The sequence below is a fragment of the Mobula birostris genome, chromosome 19 (genome assembly GCF_030028105.1).
Source record: "Mobula birostris isolate sMobBir1 chromosome 19, sMobBir1.hap1, whole genome shotgun sequence".
In the NCBI taxonomy this organism is placed as follows: domain Eukaryota; kingdom Metazoa; phylum Chordata; class Chondrichthyes; order Myliobatiformes; family Myliobatidae; genus Mobula; species Mobula birostris.
In genome coordinates, this window is record NC_092388.1 from 49,801,208 (window position 1) to 49,812,735 (window position 11,528).

Consider the following 11,528-nt stretch of genomic DNA (forward strand, 5'->3'; position numbering starts at 1 on the left):
TAAACTGAGATGTCTGCATATGCATGAATGCAGTTAGAGGGTCATTAACATTCAATCTAGGGTGTCTGGAGTATTGGTGTGAAAATTTAGGTGTTTGAAAATTATATGTAATTGAAATGAAGCATTGTCAACCCAAAGTATTGAAGTAAATGTGTCACTGCGACCACTTAAACTGTATTGAGCTACCACTGATTGTAAGGCCATAAAAATGTGGTGTACTTTGAGTTTAGGAGACCTCTTCTTCCAAGGGTGTCTCAAGTATGATGCCTGCTTGTGTGCTGAATAAAGATTTCGATATCACCAGTCTCAGTGCCACCCGGTGATTTTGTTCACAGTCACGACAGAACTAACTAAAAAGGCTTTCTTCACTAAGATTGTCTTGATGCAAAAGGAGACTTTTTTTTAAAATTATAGGGAAGAGCAGCCCAGGAGCCAGATAATGAGACAATCACCAAGAAATCCCTATGAGTGCCTACAAAATGGGAGTTGGGGAACAGTTGAAACTGATGACAGATGTACTCAAGAAAAAGCTAAACAAATTCATAACAGAATAGAGGGAAGTTTGAATGGACCATAGCCACTAATACTAACTGCCTGGGTTGAAAAACCAGACTGTGCTGTACATCTGAAGTAAAAGCATGACAATTTTCAATTGATCATTACTTTACAAAAAGATGATAATATTTTGTAGAATGTTCTGAAGTGGAAATTTTGAAGTGCGTGGAATAAGGAATCCAAAAGAATATTTACTGATTTGTTGACCGCCCTCAGAGCTAAAGGTAAACATCAAGGAATTGAAGGCAAATTATTCACCTGATTAAGAAATTCATTCAAAGTCAGGAAGCAGGACAGACGACAATAAGCTTCTAAAATTGGCAAGATGTAATCGGGGTGCCCCACAAGGATCCATTCTTGGACCATAGCTATTCATTTTACAAAGACTTTGCACAGTCTGTGGAGGAAACTGCACAGTAAACTTTGAAGAGACATCAATGAACCACATATCAGTTCTACCTTAGATGCCGAAGATGGAACAAAGTACTTGCAAATGATGGTTTTGCAGGAATGGAGGGTCTAAAGTATTAGCACCAAAACAGTAGAGAAGACAGTCCTCGGGTCGGTCAAGTCACATAGGTACTCTACAGGAGCAACCCAATCAGTCACATGCTTCATTTCTTTCCCCATGATCCTGAAACTTCCGCCTCCCCAGTTATAACGTATGTCAAGTCTTGGAACACACGACAGAAATTTGTCCTCCATGCAATTGGTACTGCAATGAAGAGTTCAAGAGTATATCAAGAGATCACTGGGGTTAAGTTATGATGATCCATGACCTCAAAAAGAAACACAGGTTCAAGGAAAGTAAACAATCTACTCCTGCCTTTGTGATTATTTTCCCTGCTTGACTGATGGGCAATGGAAAATTGCCAAAAAACAAGAATGATAGGACGTAAACACGAGAAATTCAAGCAACAAACACAAAATGCTGGTGGAACGCAGCAGGCCAGGCAGCATCTATAGGAAGTAGTACAGTTGACGTTTCGGGCCGAGACCCTTCGAAGGACTAACTGAAAGAAGAGATAGTAAGAGATTTGAAAGTGGGAGGGGGAGGAGGAGACCTGAAATGATAGGAGAAGACAGGAGGGGGAGGGATGGAGCCAAGAGCTGGGAAGTTGATTGGCAAAAGGGATACGAAGCTGGAGAAGGGGGAAGTATCATGGGACAGAAGGCCTTGGAAGAAAGAAAGGGGGAGGGGAGCACCAGAGGAAGATGGGGAACAGGCAAGGAGTTATTGAGAGAGGGAAAGAGGAAAATAAATAAATAATAAATTAGGGATGGGGTAAGAAGGGGAGGAAAGGCAACAGGCAAGAAGTAATTGTGAAAGGGAAAGACAGCAAAAATAAATTAATAAATAATAAATTAGGGATGGGGTAAGAAGGGGATGAGGGATGTTAGGAAACATTTCCGAGATGTATTAAAATTTGGAGCTTAAACATTGATAACAGCTGATAAAAGAAAAAAAGAACAGATATCTAACAGAGAAGAGAGATGGCCGACAGGAAAGAAAAATGACAGATCAGTTTTCCTACTTCACTCATTGTAGCTTCCCCTTTAAATTATGTTTCAATCCATTTGCCTCCTCAATCACAAAATTACACTTCACGTTGACAACAGTTCATAACCCACTTTTCACACAATCCTCTCACCTTAACCTAAATCTCACACAAACACAGGAAAAATACAACCAAGCCTTTCACCTCCTTGCTTCTCAGCAGCCAAGTCTCCAAGCAGTCCATCCAGATAAAACAGTAATGGAACTGCCGTTTCACTTACTATTCATCCACGTACCACATTGGAGAGATTAAATACAAAGAACAGTCAGTTACACTTCCTGTTAGACAGCAAAAGTGGCAAACCTGTGGTCATTTTCTAATGTAGTCATCAGTCCCACTGTGCAGAGCTTTCAGTGTTGCCAACATTAAACTCAACAGTTCAAGAAACAGCCCCTCAACTTTCAACTACAATCTTCTGGACATAAATGTCAAATAAATCCTGATAATAACCAGCATTCCTTCTCTCCCCTCCCTCCCCAATAAAGAAATTCCTTTATAACTGTCATTTTTATTCACTGATCATCTCTATTTGACAACTATGACACGTATTCCCAAGACAGTACAATGTAGATTCAAGATCACCGGAGTCCCTAGTACATGTTGAGCACCCCTTATCTGAAATGATTGAGGCTGGATTTCTGTGGATTTTGGAATACATAATGAGAAAGCTTGGGATCACCATCATTTCCAACTCTGAATTTATGTGCTATTTTGCCTTGCTCATCACAAATATATGCTTAACAGTAAAAATTATTACATCCATTAATATAATGTTTATAGCATAACAAAAGCAGAACAGGATCAGGAGAAAATCTAAATCAGCTGTTGAACAGCAAACAATGGCAGGCTTTCAGTCTCCCCCTACGATGCCGTGTTTTGATTAAAAGTCTTTTTTTAAAAAAAGTTAGAAAAACAATCTTGTTCTTGTGCTCTTTCAGTTAGTCCTGACGAAGGGTCCCGGCCAGAAACGTCGACTGTACCTCTTCCTATAGATGCTGCATGGCCTGCTGCATTCACCAGCATTTTTTGCATGTGTTGCTTGAATTTCCAGCATCTGCAGATTTCCTCGTGTTTGCATTGTTCTTATGTTGGTTGTTCACCAGTGACAATCTTTGCAACTCATTGATGAACTCCTCTGCTGCTTTGTGATCAGTAGACCATCACCACAAACCTTAAAATGTAATGCCGTGCCTTTTCTTAAATTTCTGCCACCAGCCTACCGAATATTCTCAATGACCTTCAATTTTCAGCTAATCATGATAGATCTTTGCTTGTTTCATGAAGCAGCACATGTTCACTCTGACACTGATGAATCCACTCTTTCAATACATAAGTGAGATCTTTATTTTTCACTTTGTCCCATGTTTTTCTATTTTTCATCAGCATCTGTTCATTACATTCATGAGGTCACTTCTCAGAACTGTCGGTGGGTGTGCAGAGAACCTGCTCATTACCTGGGAACCTTCCCAGAACTCTTGAAATTTTAAATTTGTGATGTTGTGTCAGTGTTGAAAAAAAATTTGGCTTTCAAACTTTTGGATGAGGTGTACTCAACCTGTACTAAGAATCCACTAGGGCACTCTGATGCTAAAATTAAGGCAGGTTAGATGTCAAATCAGGCAGTCCCATCTACTGTTGGGTGAACAAAATATATTTTTTTTAAACATTTGGGAACTCTCCCCAATACCATGAGCAAAACTCTCACCTCGATTCTAAAACATACAGCATCACCTTGATGCTGCGTAACCTCGGGTTGGATGTTGCACTAACCAGAGCTGTTCTACTTCTGAACTACCTCACTGGCTACAAAGTGCTGTGGAACTTCATAGAGTGCATACAAAGGTACAATAATATGAGAAGTTCACATCTTTTCTGCCAATTAACTGCTTGAACTTCCACTCCATCACAGTCCATTTATTTGTCTTCCCTTTTCCCTTGTCTTGGGACTGTACTTGCATGAAACCAATTACAGATCTAACATTGTCCTAGCTTTGAATGGTCCATTCCAGCTACAGCCCATCCTTCAAATTTCTGTTTGCTCAGTTCAATGTATTTATTTAGCACAGAACATGCCTTCCAGCCCTTTGAACAATCCCGATTTAAGCTGAGCCTAATCACAGGTCAATTTACAATGACCAATTGACCTACCAACCAGTACGTCTTTGGACTGTGGGAGGAAACCAGAGCACTTGGAGGAAACCCACATGGTCACAGGGGAACATACAAAAACCTTACAGGCAACGGTGTGAATTGAACCCACGTCGCTGGTACTGTAAAGTGTTGAGCGAACCACTATGCCACCATGCCGCCCCTTCTCAGTAACTGCATTCCTCTGCTTCAGGATTCAGCCAATTTCAAGTTGCTTGAGGAATTACAAGCAGCATCCTCAAGCTATGAACTACTATTCTCCCACTTTAGGGGTTCAGATGCAATGAACAACCCACTCTTTTACAAGTGTAAAGAAATTGCAGGGCTGGGCAAATTCAGTTGGGCCACCACAACTGGCCAAATGATATCAGCACAGACATGTCGGACTGCAGGAAGTTGATAACAATATAGTAAACTCATCTAAGATCCCCGCATAACATGATCCCAATCAGATTGCAAGCAACTTACTAAAGTAGAACTCTGAAAGAATTATCCAATTCCCACACCTTAAACTCTAAATTGATGTGTAATGCCATCACAAATGCACAATTCTCTATGGCAATTAGCTATTAGACAGTACAGATAAATAAACAGCAATTATTTCTCTTCTGAAAACTCCATGAGCTGTTTTAAGAATATACTCCACTCCAAAGAACAAGGCAGTCTGCACTACTTCATAAAAATACTGTTCTTGGAAAGTCAGTGACTGCATGATATAATATACAAATTTAAGTTGAATAGACTAATTTGTCAAGTCTAATGATTAGGAAAGAAACAACCCCAAACCTAATAGATTAAAACATAAATAATAGATCTGCAACTTCCACTATTGAGCATGGCTGATCATCTACCTCAAAATTATGTCCCGGTACTAATCACAGATCAACACACACGTCGACTGTACTCTTTTTCATAGATGCTGCCTGGCCTGCTGAGTTCCTTCAGCACTTTGATTGCATTGCTCAGATGTTCAGCATCTGCAGATTTTCTCCTGCCCACATATCCTTGATACAGAAATATGTTATCAATGCCTTGCATGAACACAATGCACACCCCCACAGGCCCCCAGGCTAGAAAATTCCAAAGGTTCACTATCTTCAAGTAAAAAAGATTTTCCTCATCTCAGTTTGAAATGGCCCACCCCTCATTCCACAAGATTTGGCCAGGGGAAAGCATCCTCCCCATAACTCAGTATGCCAAACCATTCAATAACTTTAACATTTCATTGAGATAACTTCTCATTCTTCTAAATTCTACAGAATGCAATTTGATCTCTCCTACAAGCCTTCATCCCTGGCACCAATTTAATGAATCGTCACTATTCCTGCTCCATAGTGGGTACATCCTTATGTAAAGACACCACAACTGCCCTCAATGCTCAAAGAGTTGTATTTCAGAAGTAATATAACTTTGTGATTCGGCAAGTAAAATACTCAAAACATGAAACCAGAATAAACAGGATGCTGGGAAATACAATGTTACTACAGTTAGCTGAAGTCCATGCTGAATGAGGGCTCCCAATTGACCTAAAACAAGGAAGAAATGGGTACACATAATTTGAATAGTTACTTCAATTTAGCAGAACTGTTAACATTTCAAAATGACGAAAAGTTCATCCAAGATTAATCAGGAGTTTTGGCTTCTCAACTTCATTCCTTGGAAGACCCAACTAATGGCACTTTGCATTGAAAATCATTCCCAACATTCCACCCCAAGTTTTAAGAAAGTTTGTATCAGGTGTACGTAAAAAAGTTTCTTTCATTGATTCAAACAGCATTTATCTGCTAACAAACATAACTAGCACTAAATTATTTCTTTGAAATTTTTGTAATGAAATGGAGCTTTTAGGCAATATCTGATGAAACTTGCTGAAAATGAGGGGGTGATTAGGGCAGAGCAAACTGAAGGTACAAATCAGAATTAATAACTTTCTAAAAATAAAGTATTACGAGAAATTTCGAGGGGAGAAATATTCCAATTATATTTGTCTATTATTAATGCCGTGCCTCTCCATCAGGTTTTGCCTACCGTATAAACTTCTGAAACAAATAATAACACACGGGCGCAATCTGGAGGGAAAAGATCCGCTGCTAAATTGTTAGAACGATTTGGGCTAGCTCAAATGGCAACGCCAAAGTCGTGTGAGCCCGATAGCGGGGGAAGGCAGCGAAGGAAACAAAGTCGAGGCCTGCTCTGGCAGCGGTTCCAGGCACTAGGCCCTTCGGAGACACGCGGCACCGAGACGTCCGGACCGGCGCCGGGGCTGCTGCTGATCTCTCACCGCTCGCCTGCCGGCACCTACATCCCCAACACCCTGGGGGACGGGAGCAGAAGAGGAGACCGGCGCCGACATTAACAAATAGGCCTGTTGAGTGGGTGAGTGCGACCAACTCTGACCCAAAGCATAGGAGTGCGTGGGGGGGGGGGGGAGAGAGAGAGAGCCTGCCGGCGGAACGAATGACAACCCAGGGAGAGCGGGGAGGGGGTCCAGCTCCACCCCGAGTCCCGTTCATCCGGGTCGCCGCCATAGAGACGATGATGTGTCACTGTAGCACCTAGGGCCCCGCATCCTACTCCCCCTCCCCTGGGGCCGAGCGATCCCCCACACCCCCCAGCCAACTTACCGGAGTCCTACCCGGCGTAGCCGGCGCCAGCCCCGTCCTGCTGGCCGCCCCGCGGGGAGTGGAGCAGCCTTCCGCCGCCGCCGTCTGCGTCAGGAGCCGGATCCCGGGGCTGCCAGCACCGGCGCTTTTGCCCGGCGCGCTACCATTGGCGGCCAAGGCGCCGAACAAGCCGGCGGCCGCTGTCGCCCTCTCAGCCGCCACCCCGACTCCAGCCGAAGCTCTGCCCGGAACGGGCTGGATTCCTTTTCGCATGCCTTGCAACTTCGGGCCGGTCTCCAGCAATCGGCAATCCCCCACTGGATTATTCTTAATCTATGTGGTAGGCCTCCTCGGAAAAGAATAAAATAACACCGGTGCAAAGTGGGCGCAGACCCCAGTGGCCGTGGGCTTAGTAACGGCGGGATATTGAAGGCGGGGACGGTCAAATGCGAGGGATTTAAAAGTCCTGAAAACAGCCCTAAGCTCTGAAAATGGCTCCAGGAAGCTGACGATGAATGAAGGGAGACACTTTACGCGCGTAATGCCTCCCGCGAAACTCAGATTTCCCGCGGCTTTTTCAAACCTAATTTGCATGTCCCTCCCTTTCCTATTGGTTGACTGCCTTCGACTTTGTCTCCACTCACTGGCTTCCCATTGGCCCGTAGGAACGCGGCGCTCGAGGGCTGTTCGAAGGGGGAATCCCGTTGGTTGCGGAGTTCCCTGTTGCTATGGCGCCACGTAACGCTCTGACGTTCCAGGAGATTCCCCTGACCTACTTACCTGCTGCCACGGATCTGCATTGGCTCTTGCCAGCACAGGAGTGGTAGTTAATTCAGCCCCCACCTCCTGTTTATGGATTTTAATTAACTGTTAATGTACTGTAGTTGCATAAATAAAACTTAGATGAAATCTTTTCCTGTGGTTTGTTTTATTTTTAACATTAATTGTTTAAGCCACCAGATGGCAGAGTATTATAAGTGTCACTACCATAATTTCCACACATTTTGAAAATATCATATAAAATTAACTTTTAGTTGTTTCCAAATGCTGTAGAAATGTTTTCAAAAAACAAATTCCATCGAAAAATTAATAATTAAAAATCATTTTAATAATTGAAATAGAAACAATATATTATCCTTCATATTTATGATATACTGTATAATATACCAATATATAATAAATGAACCTATTTATAATTTCCAACTATAGTATACTTTTGTAATATTGATCTAACAGATGCAAAATTCACAAATTTACGATTTCACAATTTCTAATTAATTATACTTAATAACTTCTATTTGTCATGATTTGCAGAGCAGACTCACCTCGGTTACTCAGACCACATCTCTGTTCTGCTAATTCCAGCATACAGACCGCTTGCCAGGTGCTCCAGACCAGTTCAGAAGCAGGTGAAAACCTGGCCAGCAGGAGCTATCTCTGCTCTTCAAGACTGCTTTAAGCACACTGACTGGCACATGTTCAGGGAGGCTGCAACCAACGGCGACTCTACCAACTTAGAGGAGTACACGGCATCAGTGACTAGCTACATCAGCAAGTGCATCGATGATGTCACTGTGGCCAAGACCATCACTACACGCAGTAATCAGAAGCCATGGATGACTGCAGAGGTGCGTGCGCTGCTGAGGACCCGTGACTCCACCTTCAGAGCAGGCGACAAGGCAGCCCTAACAACAGCGAGGGCCAAACTGTCCTGGGCCATCAGAGAGGCAAAGCGTGCACATGCCCAGTGAATCCATAGCCACTTCCAGGACGCCATTGCCATCACCCTTCACCTGGCCCTAACCCACCTGGACAAAAAAGACACATATGTTCCAATGCTGTTCATAGACTTCAGTTCGGCATTCAACAGAATCATTCCTCAGAAACCAATTGGAAAGCTGAGCCTACTGAGCCTGAACACCTCCCTCTGCAACTGGATCCTAGACTTCCTGACTAGGAGACCTCAATCAGTCCGGATCAGAAGCAGCATCTCCAACACTATCACACAGAGCACGGGGGCCCCCCAGGGCTGTGTGCTCAGTCCACTGCTGTTCACTCTGCTGACCCACGACTGTGCTGCAACACACAGCTCGAACCACATCATCAAGTTCGCCAATGACACGACAGTGGTGGGTCTCATCAGCAAGAGTGACGAGTCAGCATACAGAGAGGAGGTGCAGCTGCTAACGGACTGGGGCAGAGCCAACAACCTGTCTCTGAATGTGAACAAAACAAAAGACATGTTAGTCCTGACAAAGGGTCTCGGCCTGAAACATCGACTGCACCTCTTCCTAGAGATGCTGCCTGGCCTGCTGCGTTCACCAGCAACTTTTATGTGTGTTGTTAAAAGAGATGATTGTTGACTTCAGGAGGACACGGAACGACCACTCTCCGCTGAACTTCGACGACTCCTTTGTAGAGATCTTTAAGAGCACCAAATTTCTTGGTGTTCACCTGGTGGAGAATCTCACCTGGTTCCTCAAAACCAGCTCCATAGCAAAGAAAGCCCAGCAGCATCTCTACTTTCTGCGAAGGCTGAGAAAAGACCATCTCCCCCCCCCCCCCCCGTCCTCTCCACACTCTAGAGGTTGTATTGAGAGCATCCTGAGCAGCTGCATCACTACCTGGTTTGGAAATTGCACCGTCTCAGATCGCAAGACCCTGCAGAGGATAGTGATGTCAGCTGTGAAGATCATCGGGGTCTCTCTTCCCACCATTACAGACATTTACATCACACACTGCATCCGCAAAGCAAACAGCATTATGAAGGACCCCACACACCCCTCATACAAACTGTTCTCCCTCCTGCCATCTGGCAAAAGGCACCAAAGCGATCGGGCTCTCTCAACCAGACTGTGTAACAGTTTCTTCCCCCAAGCCATCAGACTCCTCAATACCCAGAGCCTGGACTGACACCAACCTACTGCCCTCTACTGTGCCTATTGTCTTGTTTATTATTTATTGTAATGCCTGCACTATATTGTGCACTTTATGCAGTCTCGTGTAGGTCTGTAGTCTAGTGTAGTTTTTGTGTTGTTTTACGTAGTTCAGAGTAGTTCTTGTATTGTTTCATGTAGCACCATGGTCCTGAAAAATGTTGTCTCGTTTTTACTGTGTGCTGTACCAGCGGTTATGTTCAAAATGACAATAAAAAGTGACCTGACTTGCTCAAGTTACACTAAACTGGAAAAAAAACTGGAACTGGACCAGGAGGCTCGATGGGGTGAATAGCCTAATTCTTCTCCTATGCCTTATGGATTCTTAATGACCAAGTGCATTTTTTCAACTGTTATTTTAGGGAGGCCAGCAATGTGGATAGTTGATGAAAAACATCCATGGATATTGAGCTGTCCCAAGTCAGTGGGTCTCAGAATCAGATGTTCATGCAAGCAGGAGGCACAAGGCTAGTGAGTCAACAGGCAAGGAGGACAATCAATGTTTTGCTTGGATTACAGTTCAGCATTCAACACCGTAATTCCCTTCAGGCTTGACAAGAAGCTCAGAGACCTCAGCCTTCACCCTGCCTTGCGTAGTTGGATTCTGGACTTCCTGTCAGATTGTCAGCAGGTGGTAAGAGTGGGCTCCCTCAGGGCTGTGTCCTAAGCCCCCTCCTATACTCTCTGTATACCCATGACTGTGTCGCCACCCACAGCTCCAAACTGCTAATTAAATTTGTGACAATACTACACCGATTGGCCTAATCTCAAATAATAATGCGGCAGCCTACAGAGAAGAAGTCATCACCCTGACACAGTGGTGTCAAGAAAACAATCTCTCCCTCAATATCGCAAAAACAAAGGAGTTGGTTGTGGACTAAGGAGGAACGGAGACAGGCTAACCACTATTGACATCAATGGATCTGGGTTTGAGAGAGTGAACAGCTTCAAGTTCCTCGGTATACATATCACAGAGGATTTTACTTGGTCTGTACATACCAGCTGTGTGGTGAAAAAAGCACAACAGCGATTCTTTCAAGAAGTTCGGCATGAGTCTCCAGATCCTAAGGACTTTCTACAGGGGCACAACTGAGAGCATCCTGACTGGCTGTATCACTGCCTGGTATGGGAACTGTACTTCCCTCAATTGCAGAGAGTGGTGCGGACAGCCCAGTGTATCTGTAAATGTGAACTTCCCACTATTCAGGACATTTACAAAGACAGGTGTGTAAAAAGGGCCCGAAGGATCATTGGGGACCCAAGTCACGCCCACCACAAACTGTTCCAACTGCTACCATCCAGGAAATGGTACCACAGCATTAAAGCAAGGACCAACAGGCTCTGGGACAGCTTCTTCCACCAGGCCATCAGACTGATTAGTTCACACTGACACAATTGTATTTCTGAGCTAAATTGACTCTTCTGTTGTATATCTTACTGTACATACTATTTATTGCAAATTACTGTAATTTGCACATTGTACATTCAGATAGACGCAACGTAAAGATTTTTACTCTTCACGTATGTGAAGGATGTAAGAAATAAAGTCAATTCAATTCAATTCCTGGGCCTGTACATACCTCATTTTGCAAAATACCTGTCACTGCCTGGATCATCATAGTACCTTTGTGCACAAGACAGTTTGTTCTGGAAAGAGGTTAATATTTTCTTAGTTATATGACATAGCTTCCCAGACCCAACCTCAAATAAACAATGAAAGAATGCAT

General features: G+C 43.8%; 1 protein-coding gene across 1 annotated transcript in view; it reads right to left on the bottom strand.

Annotated features, from left to right (window-relative positions):
- The window catches only part of LOC140212355 (transcription factor E2F3-like), a 42,979-nt gene extending 35,610 nt beyond the window's left edge, over nt 1-7,369 (bottom strand). The window contains exon 1 of the mRNA XM_072283062.1: nt 6,887-7,369. Coding sequence (XP_072139163.1) covers nt 6,887-7,138 — 252 coding nt within the window. The 5' untranslated portion in view covers nt 7,139-7,369. The remainder of the gene's footprint in view (nt 1-6,886) is intronic.
- Between the last annotated feature and the right edge of the window lie 4,159 nt (nt 7,370-11,528).